Source organism: Asterias rubens, chromosome 8 (genome assembly GCF_902459465.1).
Source record: "Asterias rubens chromosome 8, eAstRub1.3, whole genome shotgun sequence".
NCBI lineage: Eukaryota > Metazoa > Echinodermata > Asteroidea > Forcipulatida > Asteriidae > Asterias > Asterias rubens.
Window position 1 is genome coordinate 13574633 of NC_047069.1, and position 26311 is coordinate 13600943.

At 39.8% G+C, this 26311-nt stretch overlaps 1 protein-coding gene across 1 annotated transcript in view; it reads left to right on the forward strand.

Moving 5' to 3' along the window:
* The window catches only part of LOC117293342 (teneurin-3-like), a 102722-nt gene that overhangs the window by 61878 nt on the left and 14533 nt on the right, over positions 1-26311 (forward strand). Inside the window, 14 exon segments of the mRNA XM_033775626.1 lie at positions 7579-7742; positions 11595-11730; positions 17029-17388; positions 18095-18251; positions 18762-18979; positions 20106-20219; positions 20706-21203; positions 21688-21798; positions 22448-22642; positions 23299-23499; positions 23969-24115; positions 24526-24739; positions 25290-25409; positions 25638-25926. Coding sequence (XP_033631517.1) covers positions 7579-7742; positions 11595-11730; positions 17029-17388; positions 18095-18251; positions 18762-18979; positions 20106-20219; positions 20706-21203; positions 21688-21798; positions 22448-22642; positions 23299-23499; positions 23969-24115; positions 24526-24739; positions 25290-25409; positions 25638-25926 — 2924 coding nt within the window.

Below are 26311 nucleotides of genomic sequence, written 5' to 3' on the forward strand. Positions count from 1 at the left end.
CTCGCTCTCTGATCTATTGTGTATAATGTTTGTGGAAGGAGATGATCAGAAGGTCCGTAATCAGACCGTATAGGATTTGATCATGAGATAATTCCGTTGCTATAGCATGCGGCTGCCACTATAAATCAAACGGCACCAGTCCGGGACTTGCCTGGGCCACACTGACAATGTAATGAGTGCAATTTGTTGGGGAGGAAAAACGAACTGTAAATCATAGATTGTGTAGTCAGAAAGCCTACAATGCTGGGGAGTCTAGCCACGTTCAATGTCGCTCCAAACCCCTTCCCGTTTAGGATTGTTATTGAATATTATATTCACTCTTTTCTCCTCCAGTTAGTTTATTAAATCATTTTGTTGAGTTAAAGTAACATACAATTTATTACTTGTGGTTTTTTACCCACTGATATAATTTAAGGACTGTATAGGCCTACTCCTTAAAAATCATAAAAAACCACACGATATTCAGGGAACGATTTCCCTTCTATACCAGAGCAAACAGCTCCACAAAATGTCCCAATCGCTGCTCAAAAAGCATCATTTGCTACTCACGTATTAGCATTCATGTGCACAAAACTTTCCAGTCTAAATATTTTACTCAGCAAAATTGCTTTACGAAATCAGTCCCTGATATTACTCAGGTTGGATTTTTGAACCCACAAGTTTAGCCATTCTAGACCACTTAGCTTTGCCCAGTAGCTAAAAGCAATTCAAATCGTATAATTTAGCAGCATCATATATTTCAGTTCTTTCAATCAGGGAGTTTCAGGAGGGGAGGAACTGAGTAGAATAGTATTTATTCTTATTTAAACAATGTTTTTGATGCGTTGCATTTCCAGACATTTAGAAGTGATTAAGGGGGTTTTGTTGGTTTTTAATGGGTGTTCCTTTCTGCAATTCAAATTATTGTAAAGTGAGGTAGGAAGGACAAATAGACTATTTAATTTCAGCACAATGGACTGTTACTATTTGTATAAACAGGATACTTAACAAAAATTTGCTTCACAGGATGTTATTCTTTAGAAAAATAGTTCCAATTTAAAGCATAAGTGTGACATAAAGTCCATGCGCTAAAAAATTATATTCAGTCTTTGATTTACCCAATTGAAGTTCTACTTTTTCAAAGAATTTTCTCCTTTTTTAAAAACATCAATCCTGCTATCCAAAACAAATATGGGAATTTTGGAATGTAAAAAAAAACATTTCATTCACTCATGGTATTTTGCTGCAATTCATCAAGATCAAAACTGGAATAGTTATACTTTATGTGCATTCGTTGTTTGCGGAGTTGATTGGCCAACGCCATGATGATTGCAGTGCTCAACCTGTAATTAGTCGCTCGTCATAGACTCATTCCTCTTCTGTCTCACCTTCTCATGCTAGACAAACATCAATCGCTATTTTTCCCCTTCCATTCAACCAACCTGGATTATGAGAATCATTGAAACAGTCTCAAAGTATTTCATCCATGAGCATCCATGTCTCCCCCCCCCCCTCCCAAACTGCAAATTCCTTGGTAAGACGCAGGTCTGCAATTTCTCACTTATCTATCCGTCTCGGTAGAGAAGAAAAAATGACTGGAGGTATTTTCATCATGGTGCCAGTCTTCTCGTTTTTAATCAAAGATGTGTTTTCCTTTTTAAAAAAACGATACCAACTTCAATTTCATCTTGAGTTGCCGCAATGAAGCGTCTTGACACTTATGCCTCTGTTTACTCTGTATCTGTCAAGAAGGAAAGATGTCGAGGATCCAGAGGTCTCGACTCATCTCCGACTTCTTGTTTAGGGTGAATTTGTTATCGCGGGTGGGAATCGCCTTCCAGAACCACATCTAATCCCAGCAGTATCTCAGTTTTCACTCCAGTGTCATTAGTCACATTGCCCCAGGGCACCCACCCTAATCCCTCCAATCCATTTCCTCTTGCACCCAGGGCATGAAGGGATAGGCTGGAGTCGGCCTGGAACCTGCTGGCCTCTTTTTTTCGGCATACCACTGACCGGTTGGGGATTAGCGCAACACATGGCAGTGATAGGGGAGGTGGATGTGAAGGGGGGGTTGGGGGGGGGGGGGTTGGAAATGAGATCATCCAAGGGGAGGCTTTGTTGGTTTCCTTCTGGTGGAAGAACCGCGCTACTGTCCAGACTCTTCATAATTGAATGTTTAGTAAATTATCCAACAGATATTGGACCATTGCCATCTCATGGTTCTGGTTAAGAACCAGTGGCATAACTCTGTATCAGTAATGGAAGGGGCAGGTGGGGTGGGTGATTTTTAAAGATTTGTATCAAGACTTGCATAAAGCAGCAGGGGTGAAATATTCAGTTTTTTTCCAATGCAGCAAGTTATATGCGTTTGGTAATTGCTCAAAACAAATATTAAAAACTGACTTGGTAACGAGCATTGGGGAGCTGTTGATAGTATAAAACATTGTGAGAAATGACTCCCTCTGAAGTAATGTGGTTTTTAAGAGAGAGGTAATTTCTCACTAAAATAATAAAAGACTTCTAGCTAGAAGTCTTTTATTCCTATCTGAAACGCACAAATTCGTCCAACAAGGGTGTTTTTTCTTTCATCATTTTCTCGCAACTTCGATGACTGATTGAGCCCAAATTTTCACAGGTTTGTTATTTTATGCATATGATGGGATACACCAAGTTAGAAGACTGGTCTTTGACTCTTACCAATCGTGTACCTTCCCTTTAACACAGCTTTGGTTATAATTGTGAGAAATTAATGTTCTTAATGTGTGGCCGAACTTTTCGTAAATATTGAAGTATTACATAGACCCTCTATAATCCCTGACATGCCTTCACAACATGGAGGTATTCCACTTCCATATTCATACTGGAAGACTTTCCTGGGAAATTCCTGGGTGGATTTGGCTGACCTTTAGACATGAATTGCTAAACCCTGGTAAACTCTCAATAACAGTCATTTCCTGGAAAATAACTGCTACCCCTGCGTCTTCTTCTAGTGTCACAACAATGTCATGAGAGAAGAGTCCCTAGATCTCCTTGCCACTCATGCATGTAGATATTTCATGTTGCTGTTGTCATTTTGTAGGTTATAGGTGAGATAGCAGTACTGGCTGTGAATTTTTCCCAGAAAAACTGCACAAGGTGTGAAATGGGCATAAGCAATAGTGGTAACAATTTCCTGTGATTTACTTAGGACTTTTTCTGCTGGGAATTGGCTCCGAGGTTTGACAAGAAAGGAACTTATGTGGTTTTCAAAGAAGTGTTGGTGCCTTGTTTTGTATGTGCTTTAAATGATCTTGTACTTCCATTCTCCATGCTCATACTATCCTTTGCACACGCAATAATCTGTCCCTACTTAGTCATGTTAAGTTAGTCTTCCACTGTATTGCATAGCAAAACGCTACACTAAATATATCAGTCTGCTACTAAAAAATCATCATTTGCTACTAAGTATTAGCATTTCATGTGCACGAAACATGTTAGGTCTAAAACGACTGCAAAAACTGCTGGATGAAATCGCTCAGTTACCAAATCCATCAAACTCCAGCAAGGCTGCAAAGTGATTTAAGATTTGTGGTGGATATCCAAGACATTTTTATGAATCTAATTGGACAAATAAGATCACATTTGAGGTGTGTTGAATGCCTGATCAAGACACAGCTCATTACAGTCAGTGCTTGGGAGGGATTTGTCACACAGCAGCTGTGATTTTCGGTTTTATATGCGGTGCAGAATTGAAGCTGTGATCGAAACCAGTCAGTGTCAATGAATCAAATCACACCGACTGGCTCATTTAAGTTGGTAGACATGGCTGTCTTTCCTTGTCTCTTTTCCCATTCAGAATTGTCAATTAACAGAGTTGATTAGACTGACTGATATTTGAGATCAAAGGTCTCCAACATCAGTTGTTTTCAATGGCTTTTCCTGGCTGAAACAAACAACTTTGTAGTTAAGTCAGGAATACTGACAAGCTTGCCAGCTTGGCCAGCTGGGTATTTTGTCTTCCACATTTTGTTACTTTCATTTTTTTCTTTTGACCCAAGCAAGTAAACATCAGTTGAGGGAATACCAAACAATTGGTCTTGAAAATAAAAATTGGAATAAAACTGACCGAGCATCGACACTGCGAACCTATCTGACCTGAATGGATCAGTCTATTCATCTGTTGACGGTCCTACTCTTTGCATTACCATGTAAATGTTGAAAAACTTGGACAACCTCCGAGTTTACAAGCTACAGTTTGCAGGGAATTAAATTTTAACAAAAAGAAGTAGATAACTTAGAACTGTTGGTTTTTGTCCTTGTATTTTTTACAAAGGATTAATTAGACAACAGAGCATGACTAATCTTTAGCACTTTGGTATGTCAACTTTAAAACCTGTTGATTTTGGCTGCAGCTGCATCTGGCTTGTTTACGTTGTGTTTGTTTGACTCGCACAAAAGAGAAGTTCCTCATAATATTTGTTTATTTGGGATAAAGTAATGGCTGCCAGGCAGAATGAATAGCTTTTATAATCGCCTCTCAATTTAAGAAATCCCTCTGATGTATCTGTCCCCCACTGTTTACATTATTTGCTCAAAAGACTGATCCTGCAAACTTCAAAATGATTGATAATTTTTTTCAATTTTTGGTAGTGCTAACTTTCAATCATAGCTATGTGAAAAAGTCTGATCATAGAGCAAGGGTCTGATGCACTACATGAATGTTTCAAAGTAATTTCCTTGCACAAGTAATTTATTCTTGTATCCTGCCTCTCTTTTTCGAGGAGCTGTAACCTTTTATATTTCTACCTTCATGGATAGGCGCTACTACACAAAGGCAGATCCTGCAAACTTAAAAAATGTTTGGCCCCTCCGAATTACTTTTTTGGTAGGTGCGAACGTTCATATACAGCTTCATGTGAGAAGCTGGAAGCCTGATGCCCTGCAAGAATGATTAAAAAATAAATTCTTTGGACAAGGTTATTTTCAATGCTTTGCGGACCTGGGTTTCTGCTTTTATTAGATAACCCAAATTCAAGATTGTTTTTGGCTTCCAACCAAACCACCATGCACATGTACAGTTTCATTGAGTATTATTTAACTGCTCAAGTCTGAAGTGGAAATAAAAATAATGTGCTGCAACTGTCGCTGAACTTTCATAGTTTGATTCCTGTGCATGTATCACAATTTTAATTAAAATGTAGCAATGTTGGACAAGATTTTACAAGGGACCCTGGACATGATGTCATTTCACACAAGGTACATTTTGTAAAATTTTACAGCCATGCTACAATTTAGCAAGGGACCCTTGCTTAATTGCTCTTGTGCGAAAGGGGCTTAAGTGTGTATGGGATTTTGACAGGCATTATTAAGAGAAACCCTGCCTCATGCTTGTGCTTCTTGGATAGGAACCTTGTAAACTTCCTGTGGTTAAAGGCACTGGACACATTTGGTAATTGTCAAAGACCAAGTTTTCTCAGTAAGTGTATCCCAACATAATATGCATAAAATAACAAATGTGTGAAAATTTGGACTCAATTGGTCCATGGAGAAAAATTAGACTCCATGATTGGTCATCGAAGTTGCAAGAGGATAATGAAAGAAAAAAACACCCTTGTTGCACATCTTTGTGTTCTTTCAGGTGAATAGTAAGAGGCTTAAGCTGAAGTAAAAAATTATTCAAGTAACTTCAGAGGTAGCCGTTTCTAGCTGTTTTAAACTACTCTCTTTATGTAAAAGAGTGAAAAAGCACGCTTTGAAGAGCCATATGAAGAACACATTTTAGATTGAAGTTTGCATCTTTTTGAGTGCGTGTTCACTCTGTCCTGGAGTGAAACCCCTCTTAAAGAGTGAAATAACCACCACTCTTTTTAAAGAGCAATATGAGGGACAGCTCGAAATGTAAAGAGTACCAACAGCGCTCCATTGCTTGTTACCAAGTCAGTTTCTATTCTAGTAATTATTTTAGTGTTCAGTGCTTTTAACATGAAGATCAAGGCTTATCACAAGCATGCAACTTCTGGTTAACCCAAAGGTCTTTGATCTACTGGAACAGCAGTGTACAACAAGGGAGCTGTCTAGACCCAGACCCCCCAAAGTCAAGTTGTGAGTTATTAGGCAGAGGGAATCCCCCATTGGTGGACTGTCTTACATCAGGCTTTTGATTGGTCCCTTGGTATGGATAAAGAAGCTTGTGACTGGATGGTTGACACCTCTATTGTTGCATTACCACATAATCACCCCTGGTAGTTTATTTGGGAGGTTTATTGGCTGTGGGTCTTAAATCACTGGAGTGTGACCAGTCTGTACTTTTCTTCTTATCCAGGCACTGGGTGCTGGACAATAGCTTCACAAGTCTATGATCTTGAGGAATAGATAAACCTTGGGTTGAGTGAACTTCTTTTGTTTGCCTTGGAGGATTTATTGCAAGTTTATTGGCCACCAATTAGTGGGTTCATGAAGTCATTGTCAGTGCCTTGCTCTGTGGTCAGGAGATTGTTCAGTTTTTGCTTGGCACAAAAAGGGCCATGTGAACTGTGTGTGGTGTAAAGTTGGGATCGAACACAACTTGGCACTTCTTGACTCGGCATCTGGAAGCTAAGTGCCACTGGACTTGAGGGATAAGTCGACTTTCCAAAACTTCCTGAACTCATTGATTCCATCAGTTGGTTTCACAAGGAGACCTTGTCGTTTTTCTCAGAGCTGACGGATTAGATGCTGGAAATATTTAATCTGTTATTGGTTTGGAGTTTGATGTTTTTGATTGCCATCACGTCGGTGGCTTCGCTTGTGTGCAATGTCAGCGCAGTTCCTGTTCCATAGCATTGATTGACTAAGGTAACATTCTAAACACTCTGGCATCAGGTTTTGCGATCAGACATGTCTTAACCATTTAATCATTAGTTGATAAGGTAGGTTAGTATTTTTTGCGTTCCTGTGTTTTTTGGGCCATTAATTAAAGTCTTTCTACACTTACTCCTGCAGGTGACTCAGTCTTTTTAACACCTGTAGTTTTTTTTATATGGTGTGATCAATATTAACCTCCAAGTCCAGTTGTATTTGTAACTTTTGGTTCAGTTTAGTTATGAGAACATGCTGTCATGTGCTTGGAAAAAGGGCATAAAGTTTTATGCCCTTCAAGTACTTCTGCTGGGTACTTTGTCCCAGTAATAAATATTGTAAAAAGCAATAAAATGGCATTACTGAATAGTTAATTACCCCAAGACTTATTCCCTTGCATAATTTAGGCCATTCTTATAAACTGCAGAAAACCGATCAAGCTTTCACACCCAGTTTTCTTCAAACATTAACTGCTTGCACCTTTTTTTCTGGTCAAACCTTTGTTATGCCATCTTCCAATCGCATGGCAATGTATTAGGATAGGGGCCATACTAACTCTTAAAATCTAAGACAGAAATCTTGTTTGGCCTGGGAAGTCTCATTATTTTTGTATCAGTTTTTTTTGTAGTCTTCTGCTCTTCACTGGACAGCCTCTGCTTGTATACTTTATTGACTGTCCATCCAAGCATTTGGGAAAAAAAGAAAAAAGAAAAAATTAAGGTAAAAGTTGTTGTTCAATTCTTTCATCCCTTTTTCTCTTCCTCCACCATCCTCCCACAGACACTGCCAGCTATCACTCCCTGACCAGCCAAGGAGATACTGATGCGCTGAAAGTCCCCTATGTAAGACCTACTAGCTTTGGATCAGACAGAGAGGCAGATACTGAGAGTGCGGCTGAAACCTGCGCTGATCGACTCATCAGGGAGGCTGACGATATTCTTCAGGTTTGTTGGATTCATGAATGTTTTTAATTTTTTTTTAACATTTTTTTTATTTTACTTTTTTTACTTTGGGCCTCAACTCAAGCCAGGTTCATACTAGTTGCGTAACCCTCCTGCTGACGGCGTAGCCGGAGGGTTACGCAGCAGACGCAATGTGAGCAGGGCGAAATGGTTAAAAACGTACATTTTTTACAACGTAAAAATCATGACATAAATTCTAGAAACACGAACTTGATCCTCAATGTCTAATGAATCCTACAATATCACTCAAAACACCATTGAGGAAATAGTTTGAAGAAAAGGCACAAAAACTTACCAGATTCCCGAGCGAAAGACCCAGGTTGAAAATTCGAACCTGCGGGGGGCGGAGCTTTGGCTGTTTGTGCACGTCACGGACTCAGCGCTGCGTGTGGTGCATTCTGTATCCCTGCAACTGTGCAGCCGTAGTCTTGTACACGCGGTGAGATGCGGAAATCAGAGATTATAACAAGCGTGTACAGTTTTTGCCGTGCATAGTTCGGAACGTTGGTTGTGTGTGACCGCGCAACATCAATGGTCTTGGATCAAGACTACGGCTACACAGTTACCGGGATACACAGTGCACCACACGCAGCGCTGAGTCGTTGACCCCGGTGACGTGCACACACGACCGAAGCTCTGTCCCCTCAGGTTCGAATTTTCAACCTGGGTATTTCGCTCGGAAATCTGGAAAGTTTTTGTGCCTTTTCTTCAAATTATTTCCTCAATGGTGTTTTGAGTGATATTGTAGGATTCATTAGACATTGAAGATCAAGTTCGTGTTCCTAGAATTTGTGTCATGATTTTTAATCTGCTGACTAGCTGTCGAAATTGTCATTTTTAAACATTTCGCCCTGCTCACATTGCGTCTGCTTCGTAACCCTCCGGCTACGCCGTCGGCAGGAGGGTTACGTTATCGCAACTAGGTTCATACATCATGCGAATGCGATACAAATGTTGACGTCACAAAATCGCAATGAACAATTTGCGCCAGTTGACTTGTGCTCAACTCCTGCGAAACATTCGCTGTGAAAACAGCCATGTGACGTCAAAAGTTGTATATCGTTCGTTTGCATTCGCAGGAAGTATTAACCAGGCTTAACGAGGCAATTTTTTGAATTATCTTGGAACGAAGAAGGTTGTACTTGTAGTGTCACTAAAAGACTAACTAATTCCATAAAAAACTGCTTAAGCTTTAGTAGCAACAACCACTTCTTGAGATGGAATGAAGAGGACTAGCCAAGTACATGGCCTATATTCTACAAGAAAGATACGGGTGAATAAATTCAGTAACAAGGGTGGAGTATGTGATTATAGGGCATCTATTCCTGGTAGTGGGACAGGAAATAAAGGTTCATATTAAGTCTTGATCAATAAGGCATCTTGGAGTCAAACAACTTAAGATGAAAGAAATATTACCCTTCACCACTGACCTCTATTCTAATTGTTCTAAATTTTGAGTTTACAAAATTTACCCTGTAAATCTGCAGTAACTAACCCATACCATATAAACGCAATCACACAGAAACCTGTAAAACCGGCCTGTTTTTCTGTGCAGTACAATCAAAGTTGTAAATCTAACTCTGAACTTACAATCGTCATATGAATAAGAAATGCTTAATGGATTTAAATTGGAGTTTTGGATTGAGTTCATGAGGTCAAACTGTCCTTCATTAACCCTTGGCCTTGGGCCGTATACGAAGAAGCAACTGCAGCAGTGTAAAACCATAAGCCCACAAAACAGCCACTTCCTGCGCCAAAACCCCAAACTGAGCTTAGCTACTCATCAAATAGATGCCAATATAATCATTTAAGTATTGAGCAACACCTAATTTAGGATTTAGTATTTCTCCACATAAATAGTGCTTTTGAAGACGTCCCATCACATTGATATCAAGGCTGATCTAAGGCCGCCTTCACCTTTTTAACGCCATTTCAATCACTTCACTATTTCCGAGAAGTGTCTGATCTTGACGCAGGGTGTCACATCTGGCCGTAGATCCTAACTAAGAAATAACTTTTCCAGGATGAACAGCTTTTTTTTTGGGGGGGGGGATGATTCTCATAAGAGGAACTTGCAAGATGGGGTGAGAGGGGGTCGGCTCACTGACTCAAAGGGTCGTTGACCCTGGAGTGATTTTGCGCTGATTTTGATGTGGTGGGGATCCAGCATAGCATATATTGAGGGTGGGGGGGGGGGGGGTGACCAACATACTGAATGACAGCAGTCAATTAGTGTCTCCCTGGTAAGTTAAACATCCTGTGATTCCTCTGTCAGGCCACCTAAATGTAAATATATGTTTATCAAGTTGAGGTTTTTTGGTTCATCATATCTTTATGTCCAGGTTTTTGTACAGTTTAGGGATATTTCCTGTCGGGCATAATCGCCTAAAGTTTGTAGGATTTGAAACTTTGCATGGTGGAATTATAACTAAGAGAGGTTTCCGATAACACCATGTGAACAATCTCTTTGGGTAGTGTTGGTTCTAAAAAAGAACTGGTGATTGACAACTTCAATTGCTTAAAGACTCTGGACACTATTGGTAATTATCAAAGACCAGTCCTCTCACTTGGTGTATCTCAACATATGCATAAAATAACAAACCTGTGAAAATTTGAGCTCAATTGGTTGTCGGAAGTTGCGAGATAATAATGAAAGAAAAAAACACCCTTGTCACACGAAGTTGTGTGCTTTCAGATGCTTGATTTCGAGACCTCAAATTCTAAATCTGAGGTCTCGAAATCAAATTCGTGGAAAAGTACTTGTTTCTCGAAAACTATGTCACTTCAGAGGGAGCCGTTTCTCACAATGTTTTATACTATCAACCTCTCCCCATTACTCGTAACCAAGAAAGGTTTCATGCTAATAATTATTTTGATTAATTACCAATAGTGTCTACTGAAAAAGTGGACTGAAAAAGAAATTGAACGAGATGTGATAGACTCGAATGCATTCCTGGTAAGTTGAACGGGTGCAATTTCAACTGCAGAAGGAACTTCTCCAACATTTTTTGTATCATTGATGTTTTATTAACACTCAACAATGACACATGTTAAAGAGTAAATTATCCACCATTGGAAAAAAAAATAAAAAAATTATTAGGCCTGTGCAAAAAAGTTAATATGGATTTTGTCAACCTTCATCTTGTATATCAGTCTGTAATAATCTACCCATAATTAATCTAAATCAGAAGTAGAAACAAAAACCTGAGGGGATTCCCCAAAAGTGAACCCAATCACTATGCCAGAAAAGGAATCCCCTAGGCAAAGGGTAACTTTTTGGGCCTCAAAACTTGCTTCTACGGCTGCCACTGAACTTTTGAACCCTATCCAATTCCCTGAACTTTCTTATCAACTATACGTGAGAAAAAAAAAGACTCAAAGTCTCGCTCCTTGATTGTAGAGCAAAATTTCAATATAGGACGAGCCCTTGCTTCTGTCTTGAAATCTTCTCAGGAAATGTTGATTCGATTATCACAGGAAGCCATTCATTTTCTGTACGCGTTAATTTCTGTGAGTTTCCTAATTGTAGGACCACGTGCAGACACCAAAATGCGAAGAAGGAAACATTATTTCAAGGGAGGTGAGCCGTTCCCATCCCTCACAAGTCTTTCCTCGCGCCGAAACAGCAGACTCCTGAAACGGAAAAGCTGTATCATACCCTCCTCCGAAAAACCAATTCCCTCGGGGGAAATCTTCCAAACCAAAGTGACGAATCATACAAGTGCATGATCTACATATCTACATAAAGAGAAAAGGCTTAGACTTCTCGGCCTTGTTCCACTTTCTCACTTTCTCTCTCTCTCTGTTTTTTGATCTGGGGTTTTGTTGGTTCAGTCGGGGGATGGGTGCTCTGCTGGAACGGAGAGCAACGGGTCAAGTTTAACGCTGACTGAGACAGAACTCGAGCAGGACAGCCCCAGGCACACTCCAGCCAGGAAGAGAGGGGTCAGGGGAAAACACAAGGCGAAAGGTAAGTTTTTTTCTTATTCGCTAACCGACTTTATCTATTTGGCTTATTATAGCGAAGCAAGTTTGTTGTGTACTTTACAAATTGGTCCTTCACTTTTAATCACTTGTGTTGAGAATCAAGTTTTGGCGTTCAAGTTTTTTTGTCTTACTGTTAAAATTACAATTTCAATTATTGATATTAATGTTAAATTACAATATTGTTTTGGTTAGGAGTGCAAAATTTAGACTCGGCCCAACATGGCTATGGGTTTTCTATAGGCATTCTTGTTCTTCACGTGTCCATGCTGCTCAAATGCTATCCCTCCAGTAGTTGGCACACTGAAGGGCAGTGTCGGTGGCCTCAGCCAGGTCATCAGTAGTGGTTGCTGATGGCAGTAGGGGGCAGGTAAGGAGATGATCCATGGTCTGCCGCTCTCCGCATTCACAGGTGTCGGAACCTGCAGTGTTTCCCCACTTCACCAGGTTCCCTTTGCACCTTCCGACTGTAGTGTGCAACCGGTTAAGGGTCTTCCAAGTGGTCCATTATAGGCATCCTCTTCTTCTGCCATTGTTGCTGAAAAAATGCTGTAAAAGTTTTGTTTTTGGTAATTATGATGTAAAGTCTCCTGCACATGGAAGGATAGAGCTGTGATTCTTATGACTCCATAGTGATGGCAAAGGGAGCCCCAATTCAAACAACTTCATGGGTGGCAAGGTTTTTTTCTTTTTCTTGAGGCAGTACTTGCTTGACCTCGCAACCTCTAGGTCCTGGGTTCAAGTCCCACAGGTGGTGATTTACATGTGTATGCAGACCTGTGAAGACCTTTTGTTGTTTACATGGATGCACTGTTTGTGCTGTTATAATCCCTTACTTGCAGGCACTCCATGATATGTTTTTAGGAGGTTTGCTTTATTAACACAAACAGAAGGCAAGGACTTTTGTACAACTTTTCCCCACTTTTTCAAAAAGGGTATTTTTTTTATTTATTTTTTTAATTCAAGACATTTTGGGACATTTTGAAAGGTGCATCAAGAGATCATTAAGCACCCTTGTTTGTTGCTTAGCACAGAACTTTGTTGCAAAACAAAATTAGACAACCAGTCAAAGTGCTATATCGATCGCTCATTGCCATTCAAGGTCCTTATTTTTGCAAATCCATATTTGTCCGCTGCAAATCAGGAAAACAAATGATCAAATACCTCAGACAATTGTTTTCATACTGACAACGTTCAAGTTTGCAAACCAAATAATTCTTGGAGATACACAACCAGTAAAATAAAATTCCTTCGGGCTTCAAAGTATGAATTTGTACAAATTGTAACATTCTTATATCAACATTTTTTTGTGACTGACCAATTGCCTTTAGTAAGAAATTTATTTTGTTAACCACCTTTTTATTGGTATCCTTTAGAAGTTGGGCCAAGGCAAGCAGAGGTCTTCAAATTTCATGCCTGAATTTGTCTTGTAAAATTAACAAGAACACATTATACAGTAGATTTAGGTTGAGCTTCATTGGTTAGGAGACATTTATTTCAAATACAAGTGAAAGCATTCTACATTGATACTTCCCCCAAGAAGTTATTTGTCATCTGCTCAAATTCTTTGAATCAAATGCTTCGAATATGCAAAAGAAATCAACGTTTGTCAAGGTTCAGTTTCAAAATTAAAAATTCCTTTCACTAAACCATCTACAATATGTCACATTAGGCCAAGTAAGATAATATTTCAGTTGATCATCCAGGTTTCTTTCCAAAAGAGGAGGATGAGAAACCTTTTGTTATAATTTGTTTTTAAACTATTAAAAAAAGCGTGATATTTGCTGGCTTTGTAGAACTTAGAAATGATGGGTAAAAAGTCTAAGAAATGATGGGTTAAAGAAATAAATTACTGAAAGAATAGTTCCCAGTTGAATTGAAACTACATTACAAACTAAGTATTTTTCGTAAAGAAAAAAATCTGAGATGAGGCTTCAAAAAGGGATGATCAACTATTTTTTTCTTTCTTTTCATAAGTGCATATTTTAATTTTGAAAAGTCAAATGAGATTAACAGCCAGTGTTGCCAAATCAACCAGTCTCATACATATGTACAACCGCCTTATCTTTCAAGTATACCCTTGACTGTGTGATGACGCTCTGATAAAAATTCATGATTTATTTCTGGAATCTATCCGTGGATGTCATAACAAATGCATCAATCTGAAATCTCCGGCTGCCGATATAAAAGCATTTTGGTTTATTTATGTAAGGAGTCTGCTCCTCCACTCTGGAAATATAACCGGGTAGAAACAATCTGTAAACAGAGTCGGAGCGGGGTTTCAGGATTTTTTAGAGGGCAGGAGAGTGAAATGCTCTGAAGTGATGACAAGGAGAAAAATTATGGGGTTGTGTCATGGAACCGACATCTACTGTATCACTATAAAAATATTTAACGCTGAGTTTAAACCACCGTTACAGAACTTGTGAGAAAGAAAAAAATTGTGTAAGAAAAGATCACAGATTTACAATCAACTTACACAGTCTAATGATGACGATAGTAGAAAAGATCCCTTGAAATATTTCTGTCTGAAATGTCATGTTTGATGGGAAATAAATTAAACTAAATTCCCGTTTGGAGTCTATCGCTCAGTGAGCGTTATATTCATTTTTTGGTATTTGATGTCATGCAAAAATGTGTAATCGATTTTCACGATTTTCTCTTGACCGGAATGGCCGATAGATCTCAAACTCATACAGGTTTGTCAGTTTATGTATATATCATATATGGTGGATTACATAAAGTGCTTACACTGCCAGCAACTGTTTTGTTTGCCCCCCCCCAAAAAAAAAAAATAAATTGTAATGTTCCTTTTAGAAGAAAAAACCCTGTCTGTATAGGTTTGTACCTTGACACTACATCCCAAACCCATCAGAACTCAGCTGCATATTTTGTTTGGATCTGTTGGACTGAGGGATTGTGCTTGTAAACGGGTTATTCTTTACATGGTATATTTGTATTTTGGATAAGGTTTACCACGATAGTGTGTTGTTGAGTTGCCATATGGTGTTGGATCAGGGTTTTGTGTTTGTGTTTTGACTAAAGATCCTACTATCACTCAAAGGAGTTGGGAGTAGGGAAACTGATGTGGCAATTCAACTGGGTAGCCATACAAATTACCAGGTTTAATTTGTGTTTTCTAAAGAGATCAATGTTGATTAACCAAACAGTTCTTTTTGGTATTAACTTTATCCAGAAGAACCAAAAACTTGTGGAAAAAACACATTCTGTGTGGATGATCATAGTCAGTATTGATCATTAATGAGTATTATTACAGTGATCATAAATGAGTATATTACAGTTTACACCATGTTTACAGTTTTTACACCTGTCTGTAATTTGACATTTTGCAATTGAATTTTTTTTATGACATTCTATTGAAATTTGTTCTTGTGCACTGTCACAAGTCAGAGATCTATATTGATACAAGTTATTTTTTGTGCGCAAAAAAGAAGAAGGAAATCTGTGAAAGTTCGCTTTTTTCCATTACATCCCAAACCTCCCTCAGGGCAGAATGCCACAGCCCATTTTTGGTTATTCATGAAGCACACCACACTCTCAACCAATCACACACCAGTGCACATCCTTCCAGGAAACAGACTGTTGCATTACCACAAGCCAATAGGGGGGGGGGATTAACTCATTAGAACATCTGCACATCTGAAATCAGTACCAGAGATTCGAAATTCCACAGAGTTAATCCCCATGACAAAATCAAGAAACTATTTTCCCTCCCAAACAGGTAGTTTGTTGAGTTAAGGCTTAAGTGAAAGTCAACATAGGGATTAACAAAGAGATATACATATTATCAGAGTTAGTCAGTGGTCAGTATATAGCCTACCTGCACGTTTTTCGTGAGACCGCTGTTGCATGTTTAGTCGTGCAAGTCAACAGCCCTCTGGCTTGGAGCCGAAAACAAACACAGGAAACGGTTACTTGTGATTGTGTTTTTTGTGTAATCACAGTCAACATTATCTATTGTGTCTTTTTGGTGGTGAACTGTGCTTTAACACATCATCAATAGATTTGGGCAGGCCCTTTAGGTGTATCGCTAATTTAAGATGACTTCAGATGTTGTCTTCAGTTGTGGAATTTCGCAGAAACCATTGCATTGGTCTGAACCTTTTCAAAATGACACACTATTCAATTATCCAATGGAAACACCCACATTGTATTACTAGAAAGTGGTCATACCCTCTCAAAGACAATATTTCAGGGCTATTATAATAAATAAGTTGTTAATCTCGGACTTCAGGATGACATGCCTGGATCTCTGTAAAAGATCAGGACCCAATTTCATGTAGCTGTAAAGCCGAAAATACTGCTCAGAAAATTTCGCTGCTAAGCAAAAATTGACGGGGGCACCAGTTGCAACAAATGTAAATTTGGTTGGTACATGTATCCAGTTTCTTCTAAGCAAGATGTGTCTGTTCCTATCACATTATTTTTGTGTGCTTGCAAGTTTATGAAATTTGGCCCTGCTCACAGCAACTGGCCTTGCCTCTCTCACCTTCACAATGTTGATACTGGAGAGATAAACAGGCATTCATATGACAAGATCTTCAGGAAACATGCACCTTGAACTACGGATGAGATACATGTTCTAATCCACCAATGAATTAGTGTCTACCACAACCAGGTACCAATTCCATACAGCTGCTTAAGCAGAAAACGTTGCTTAGTAAGTGTCTGCTAAGCAGAAATGAGCAGTATACCAGTCACAAGTTGTACATGTGACATAGTTGTTTGGCTGGTAACCTTATTCTGGAAAGCGTAATCTTGTTGTGCTTCTTAAGCTAATTTCTACGCTTTATGCAGCTATATAAAATTGGGCCCAGGCCAAACTCTGTCCTTCATTTTGTGATGATCAGACAGATGATCAAGAGAAGCTTAATCAACAGCATTCTTTCATTAACGGAGACAGTATTACTTGTGGGTTTTGTGGAAGGAAAGGAGGTGATGGGGTGATTGGGGGGGGCAGAGGGTGGGTGTGGTTATGGCAGACTCTGTTTCCTCCTGATAATACAAAATCACTTGAGTATAATCAATCAACCTTAAACAGGCTCTACAATTATGCATTGCTTTGAGATCCAGTGTTGTGGATAGAGTGTTCCTTTGTGCCCTGCATTTAATATGGTATATTGGATAGTAACCTGATTCTGGTAAGCAAAATTCAACTTGTTTAGCAGTTCTTGTGTTTTTTATTTTGCTTAGAAGTAGGAAGAAAGAATTCCAAAAGAATTTCAATTTAAGTTGTGTTTAAATTCTTCTCTCTGCGCCACAGCCCACAAGACATCAAAGCAGCCCAAACAACCAGCACCAAGTGAGCAATCCATTCCCATGCAACAAGTCCCGCCCAAACCCCACCAAACAACCTCCGAGCCCACACTGAACATTACAGCCCAGTACCCAGCGCCCGTCTCCGCCCATTCTTCCACCCTACACCCAGCGGTCAATGCCCATTACACCTTGACGCCCCACCACGGCAACGGGATGGGGATTCCGCCGTATTACCACACGCTGGAGCGCAGCGAAGGGGAGGCGGAGACCACGTTTCACGGGACTAACTCCATGCCTGCTACCAATGTCATCACCAACCCTATGCTGACTACACCAATGATAAGTGCAACCATGCCGATGAGAGGTGGGTCAAAAGTTTCTTCTTCCGGTTTCTGCACGTACTTAACAAAAATGAAGACTGAGCACATTTTTGAAAACTCAATGAGGCTAGTAGCTCAAAACCTTTAATGGACTAGTATAAGAACTTTCTGTGCACAATGAGATTGTCAGGCCTGGGCACTTCCATTGGAAATTCTTTAAGTCTATGAGAAACTTTTGAATGGGCACTAAGGCCCAGACCATGAGCAGTGGAGGCCATGGCCTACATGTGATTTCAGGCCTGGATTCTACATTGCACACCAGCTCTGTTTGTCATGTTTTACCGTCGCTGGCAGGAATGGGTTGTGTGTAAAATAAATCCAGAAAACCACAAATGCTTTGGTTTGAACAAGTACTAAAAGAAGCTTGTTATCAGTTGTATCATAGTAATCAAAGCACAATGTATAAAAAACACACTAAAAGTTAACATTTTAAACATTAATTGTTCATTTATTTATGATATTGTACACAGTGTGGTGTTGATATTAAATTTAAAACAACAAAACTGCCAGACTTGCCCACAGTAAGTTTACTGGCCAAATACTAAAATCACTGGCTGGCCTCAGGCCTGCAGTCCAATGATAATCTCAAATCCTTCTCATAGAACTCAAATGGAAGAGTTATCACGCAAGCACTTCTCTGACTAGGGCAAACTTTTAAAAGTGTACTTTTTTTCCTTTCCCTTCTGCCAGCAATACCAGCGATCCCAACAAGTCCGAATACCAACAACTGTGAGCAAGGATCGAGAATGAACAACTTTCAGCCGTCAACTCATAGACGAGAGGAGACGATTATGTCTCCTCATCCATACAGTACTATCAACTCCTCAAGGCAAAATACAGCCACAAGGTACTACATAAGAAGTTGCTACAATCAGCCAAATTAAAATAATCTCACAGAGGCATAGCCTTCCTCCCTCCATTCATTGGTGTCCCTAAGTAAAAACTGTATTCCACCCACCAATGAACGGCCTCCTCTAGACCTCTAGGCACTGGTGCCCTGCTTTAATGACATTTTATGTAAAAATCATGTCTAATTTTGGTTTGGGTTTTGGATTCGTTTGAATGTTTTAATCCTGGTCTCATATTGGAGATACCGCCATAAATATGGAGCAAATAATGTCCACATAATTCCTAGGAATACTCCCAAACTCAAATTTAGGAGCATAGACACTGATAACTTTTTACATAATCACATTTTTTTAAAGTGAAATGTTTTGTGAAATGTTTCTCAAAAAGAGTTATTACTATCTTAAGCTGCTGTAGGCCTCTAACCAAAATGATTTATTACCTTTAATTTTAATAGTGATTACCAAACATATACCTCCCCTTTAATTCTAATTTTGTTCTCCTACACCAGGGGTTTCTATGAGTTTCCCCACACCGCAACCCTACCGCCGGTCCCGAGGTTTACCGCAGTCTACAACGACAAGATACCCAACGGTGCGCCCCCGCTCAAATACAGACGAGTCACTCATGCCAAGAACAGCGTCAAGGATCGCTTCTCATGGAAATGCTTTGCGCTTGTCTTAGCAGTTATTGCCTCTGCCCTGTTAGCAACAGTTATTTATTTAGCAGGTCAGTAAACAAAAATTGTTTTTGTATTTGTATGGGTCATGTCACAAAACCAGCTTGATACTTCACAGAGGCAATGGAGGCATTTGTCACTGCTGCCCCTGTCTGTCTGGTCATTGGTTTGGTGCCCTAGAAATATTTCCGATATAAATTTACAAGTTCAACATAAAGTCCCTTCACTAAGGAGAAAATACCTTGGTGTCCTTGCCCAGTTCAAAACGAAGTATCAGGCCTGACGTAAATAAACAGGCAACCAGTAGGCCTGGTATGTCATATTTGAGAGGGCAAGGCCATTGTCATTTTGCAAAGGCTCTTCATCCGGATAAATTTTAAATCTATGAGAAGGGGCCACCAAGACCTGAGCAATGGAAGCCATGTCCTCATTGGCCCATCATAAGGTTTCATGTTTGCTCAAAGAAGAGAAACATTCCCTATTAAACTTCTACATGATTTTCTATTTAAAAGTAAGAAGCTATTGCAAGTTGACTCTCATGATAACAAAGTGTTTTTTGTATGCCATGTAGCTTGTTTGCCTCCAAGTTGCCTATTCCATTTGCCTTGTGTGGCAATGACTAATAGTCACATGTACATTAGTGGAAAATACAACCCATTGTGCACAGGAAGTGAGACTTGCCTCAGTGTCAAAGAGATGCTGTAAGAAGAAAATGAAGCCAAACAAATTTCAGCTAATAAGGAAAATGTAACAACAGGTTTTGCAGTTGCAAACTGCTCACCAATCAAAGTGACCTGTGGTATAAATAAATGCAAAAGGTGGTATCGACATCACATTTTTACCTGAGCATGGTATTTTTCAAAGCCTTGAAATATCTCATGGCTTAGGAAAAATTAAGGAGGAAACTGGTCTCAAACAGTGACGCATAGCTTGGTTGGTGAACTTTTTTATATATGCAAACAAATGTTTTGTGAAGCTAATTTTATTTGATTAGGCAATTCCATTCATGTGTAATTTACTTTATTTTAACCTTGATCATAATGCAAAGTGCAACATCTTAGCTGTAAAATCCTTTCTGCTCAAAAGATAAATCGTTACTTGAAGAAATAATTTGAAGAAATGTTCAAACGCTTTTTTTTTTCAAACATGTGTGAATTTTCTTTGATTCTTCCTCAGTAGTAAGCATCTCATTGAACCAGTGCCAGGTAGAGACAGTAGAAAGTATTCTAGATGACTGCAGGTCAACAGCAGTATCAACCAGTACCCACAGAGTCATTGAAACAACTACACGTAAGCACAATCACTATTCAGAGAAATACAGGCCCTCAGGGGTTCACTATCATCAGGTTATGAAGCACTGATATTGGCTCACTAGGCCAAGAAATGGTTTATTCGGCCAATGTGTCTTTTCAACGTACTGCATTTCTTTGGAACTTCCCCTTGCCTGGTGCATGTTTCCCTCCATCCTACAATCTAGACTGTTTTAAGAAGAATATCAATTCCTTTCTTCGGCTCCCGTGGGTGTTTTTTAATCTCTAATAATAATAATACTTTTCTTGTTTGAAGCCCGTAACCAAGAGTGGCTTTTAGCCTTGTTTGGGGAAAACTTACATTACCAAAAACTGTTCATTGTCATGAGTGATACCATACCCTACCTTGTTAATTTTAGACCAGCAAGTGAATTTTTCAAGCTGTTTTTTTCTGCTGGACAGCTTAGATTTTTTAGGTCAAAACATTTTTAAAATAAACTTGATTATTTTGTGATAACCTATTCAGGCCCTACCACTGCAGTCCAGACTCCCCCCTTACCCACTCAACCATCCGGCGTTGCCCTCAACACGCCTACTAGAGTCCTCATCCCAGCGAGTGACTTCTGGGTGGCTGCTCTCCCGGTCAACACCCAGCAGTACGTGCAATTGAACTTGACCATACCGCTCCGGTCAAACTTTGCCATTTTCGGGCAGCGCCGTGCGGCGCCAACTCACACGGAGTATGACTTTGTGCGGGTTCATGCCGGGAGCAGGTGGCACGACACGGTCCGCGGCAAGAGAGATCTCAGCCCTGAGAGAGACGGGAAGAGAAGCTGGTCGAAGCTGGAAGAGGCTGTCAGGAAACAAGAGGAAGACGTCAAGGTCGAGAGGACAAAGAGATCCAATGTCTTACCGGATACGACGCTGTCTTTCATTGAGGAGATGGTACCAGGATTGTGGTTTATCGGAGTATACAATGACGGAGAAGCACAGGAGGAAGTGGTGTTGGAAATATCTGACAGAGGTAAAGAAAAAAACATACATGAATTGACCTTTATCTGTACTAGTAGTGTGTCGTGGCCAAGCGGTCTAGCGCACCCAATTTAAGTTGTGGTGGCTGAGTCTCCACAGAGTGGGCTCGAATCTCGGTCCCAGCACTTGTGTCCTATGAGCAAGACACTTTACTATTATTCTTGTTCTTAAATCTAAGTAGAATAAAAAACAATGTTGGCTGTTATGGCAATGTTATCAGTGGTGGTAAAGAAAAAAAGAAGAAGACAAGCGTGGTCAAAATATATGTGAAAAAAATAGTTACATTTAGAAACTTTGATTATTCAGAGTGGCCCCTAATAGATATATTTTAAGTTCTATTTACAACCAATAACCCTCTTGATTGCAAGTTTTCTGTGTTTTATCAATAATCCATCTGTGGTTTCTAGTTTATCAATTCATTCCAAACAATCATCATATCTGGTATTTTTTTGTCTTTGACCCTCTCTCTTTGACAGATACATGGGATGATGGGCAGCGTTGTCCTCGAGGTTGCAGCAACCATGGAGAGTGTGTTCTTGGCCAGTGTGTCTGCCAGCCGGCATACGTTGGAGAAGACTGCTCACAAGGTACTCCTGAATATACCTTTATGATCAGGGTGCAGCCATCTTGAATTTTCCCCATTGATATCAGTGTACCAAACCGAGGCTGGAAGAGTCTGGTTCCTATTTGCAAAATCATTATTAGCATTCATTATTGTTATTCGATACAAGGAACATGACCAAGATGGAGGCAGCATGAGAAAGGTCTATACTCCTTCTTCCCCACCACTTTGTTGGCCTAAAATGTTCATCCTTAGCAGTGTGATACATACATAAAAACTGTTTCTTGACTAGCCAGCAGGACCACTTACCTAGTCCACTTGTTTATGAACACTAATCCAGTGTTTTATCTTAAATCAAATGCTTTTCAACACTGAACTATCCAGCCAGACCACTGGAAGAGAATTTTCTCAATCTATAAAAACTGATGTGCTTAGCCTATACAGTGATAGAGTTAAAAAAATCAAAAGCAAGCAAAATATTTTAAATGAAATAAAAGATGAAAATGTAAGAGTGGACAAAAGAAAATTCCTGTCGTATCCCCCAACCTCATGTTAATATTTGTGATGCCTTGTTTCCTTCGTAATCGGGTGTTTAGGAACTTCTTAGAGGTTTCGTGGTTTTCGTTATCAGCCAAACTGGTGTTTAAATTTTGTATCTTCTCCATATTTCCTAGGAATTTGCCCAGTAGTTTGCAGTGGGCATGGACAGTATGTACGTGGTGTCTGTGAATGCTTCAACAACTGGAAGGGACCAGAGTGTAGCGTACGCAGTGACCAGTGTTTTGTACCAGACTGCAGCAGTCATGGACAGTGCGTGTTGGGCGAGTGCGTCTGCTCTAGGGGATATGTCGGACAAGCTTGTGAAGAGGGTAAGTTTACTCTTGTTTACTGTCATTCTTTTGGGTACACCATGTATTCATCTTATCTGGGAAGGAGTGGTTGCTTTGAAAACCAGGCGTGCAGCATTTCAGCTGGTTTCCTCATTATTAAGTACAAAGTCTTGCTGTGACTGGAACTTTTTTGAACTCATTTTTTAACAATCTGCAGTTGCATCCCGGGAAACAAGCTGGATTAATGTTGTCCCCTCTCAATAGATGTTTCCCAACATTTTGTGTGTTCTTGTCTTCAATAGGAGACTGACTCTTGCTTCTAACATATAAAATCAAGATTAACAAAATATATATTTTCCTATTTGTTGAACATTTCTTCAGTTCTAACTGGGTTGTTTAAATTTGTAAAGAGGGCAAACTGCTTCTGTGAGAACATGAGGGCTTAATCTTCTTTTGAAGAATGTGCCTACAACACTCCCTTCAAGTTTTGTCACAAGGGTAGACACAAATTTTACTTTATTCAATTTGTTCAGTTATAGTGACTGCTGCTGTTTGAGATTACATGTTTTTTTTATGGAGTTTGCCTCCATGCCTCTGTTTTCATTTCTTGTACTAAACCCTTTCTCTCCCTTAGAAACCTTTCCATGTCTGATAAACATAATCTAACATCTCACGATCTTGTCACTCATTTACAGAAGCCCACGAGTGCAGCAACAACACGGACTGCGGCGTCCATGGACACTGTGATGTGGGCATGTGCCGTTGCGAGAAAGGCTGGACAGGAGAGCGCTGCTCGCAGGAGGCCAGTTGTCTCTTACCGTGCTCCCCCCGAGGGCGATGTGTTGACAACGCATGCGTGTGTGACCTTGGCTGGAATGGCAGACTTTGTGGACTTGGTAAGGACATTTTGGGGGCAGTTGTTTAGAAAAATTTCCTCCAAACAGCATGTGGACTAAGAGATGATTTTGTGCAAGAGAAACTTAATTATAATAGATGTCAAGGGCTCAATTTCTGGTCCAAATATATTATTTTTGGGTGATCCCCTCCTAATGTCCTCATTGTTTTCTGGGATTCTTAGGAATTACATTTTTAGAGGATTTTAAGGAGGGGTACTTTTGGATCGTTTGGGGGGACACCCTCTGCCACATCAAACAGTGTATAATATTTTTTTTTTTAAATTGTTTTACTGTCGATATTAACCTGGAAACAATTTCTGCCTATAAACTTATTTTTCAAGGGCAGTGGACACTGAAAGTGAATGCTCACAACATTTTGGTCTGACTTTTCAACATTCCTGCATGACAGAAAACTCTCACAAAATTTCACAATACTTCTAAAGTAAACAATTTGTCTTGTTTTCCACAGAGGGTTGTCCGGACGGCTGCAATGGACATGGTGAGTGTCAGTATGTTGACACCATGTGGCAATGTGTCTGTACAGGACCCCACCGAGGCAAGGCCTGTGAGATCACGATGGAAACAGCATGCTCCGATGGACAAGACAACGATGGAGGTAAATATCACAGCTGAGATAACAAGTTACTTGTGATTTCTCAGAGTTTTTTCCTGATCTCAGGATTATATTTGAATCTCCTTGAGCATTTACACTTAGTGAAAGAAGTAAAGCAAGAATTAAAGGGATAGAGAAATAATCTAGTTTGTGTCAATACAAGTTTGTGTTTCTGGTGATCCAAAGAATCTGTAAACCTTATTCTTCAAGACCCCCTGCCTCCAAACCAACAAGAGCAAGTTTTTGTTTAAGAAAAGGGAGACATCAACCAAACTTAATTCGTTGTCATGCATACTTTGTCCTCAATCATTATGGTCCCTCTCTTTATTCTAACCATCAACATTTGAACGCCTTGAAAATCAAAATCATCATTTTTAACACTCTCTGGTTTTCTTCCTCCCAATTATAACCAGATACCCTGAGGGATTGTCTTGACCCTGACTGTTGTCAGGATGACTTCTGTGCAACCAGCACACTCTGTACAGTGTCTCCTGATCCTAGCACTATCCTCAGTCGCGACTTGACGTCCCTCATCACCCCACCGCTATCCTTCTACGATCGCTACAGGTTTCTGGTAGAGGGAGATAGTGTACAAACAGGAGCTATGCTGGACAATGTGAATCCGAGGTTAGTGGCTGATGAAGCTTTAAAAAGAATCCTGTAATTATATGAAAGATATGCAGGGATGAGAAGTTTCAGACTTAATCTGAATTCATACTTGGTTTTGTCTGCCTGGTGAAAAAAATTCTGCTTTTATTTTCTCAAGATATGAAAGGAATCCTGATCTTTGATCCACTTTCCTAGTGTTGAGGAAACTGTTGGTAGATCCTTAGAATATATGACTCAAGGGGTTGGCAAATTTGTTTCAATATACCTCCTAACTTAATCTAGTTCAGACTACTTTTTTTGTCAGCAATGACTCTCATCCCGGTTATGAAACATAAACTTATTGTTTTTACGAGTTACGAGTGTGAAAATACTGAATATATAACCCTTTGTAATCATACCATGAATCCCTTGTACTTTAAATCAAATATCCAACCAATATGTGAGATTGCAAAGCGATTGTTTTTCTATCATGCATCAACTTTTTATTTGTTTTTGTTTTTGTTGTTTTTTTTGTTTTAATTGAATGGTGGATGGTAATTTTGCTTGTGTCTATTTCTGTGTTTTCTAGCCACGTAGCTGTTATTCATGGCAGACTGGTGGGTGAGAATGGTGGACCCATAGCCGGTGCCCAAGTACACGTAGAGGACCAGACAACATTAGGCTACACCTATACCAGACAAGACGGAATGTAAGTTACAGTTCATTTTCTATAAATTTTTTTGCGACCCCCCCCCCCCCCCCCCTCCGTAACATTTCTCATTTTTTTTATGGTGCCCCATACTAAAAGCACATCAACAATTTCAACAAGAATTGAAGATCCACCGACACACAGAAACACAAACTAGGAAAGTTTATATAAGTGCCCTGCAAGCTTTATCCTCCAAATTGTATGTTCTTCTATTATTTCAACCACCAGGTTTGACCTCATGGTCCAAGGCGGAGGGTCAATCCGTCTAGTCCTTGACCGCCAGCCCTACCACCAAGCCGTCAAATCCATCTACGTCCCGGTACAGCAGTTCATCCATGTTGATGACATTACGCTGTCGGCGACCACCAATGTCGGTGCCGATGCCGACATCTTTCTCGGGAGGGACGGAGAGGTGTGCGCTGGGGAGGATTTCCCGCTGCCGGTCTTCAAGAAAGTCGTGACTGTCGGTAGCGATGAGGGGATGTGTCGTGAGGAAGGATTCTCAGTGGATCAGAGGGTAGGTTCTAGTTAAAGGATTTGGGTACATTTTGTAATACAAACGAAATGTCCACAGATTTACATCAAACTCACACAGTTTGAAGATAATTGTGGTAGAAAGCTTCCTTTAAAATATTACTTGCTGAGGTGCTGTACTTTTTGAGAAATGAGTTAAACAATGTCACAACAATAATTTTCGTCTCGGGAGACAAAAGTTATTTCAGCTTGTAAAACGTAAATTTGTCAAAATGTCAGTTATGCATCTTGTGCAGATTGTCTCTTAGTTTGGATTGAATGTTTAAACAATTTTTTAATGGCTTAGGTTGGAGACATAAGTTCCGTTTCAACATAGATGCACAACTTTTTTTAAGTGTTTATTACATCTTGCAACCCACCTGACTTGA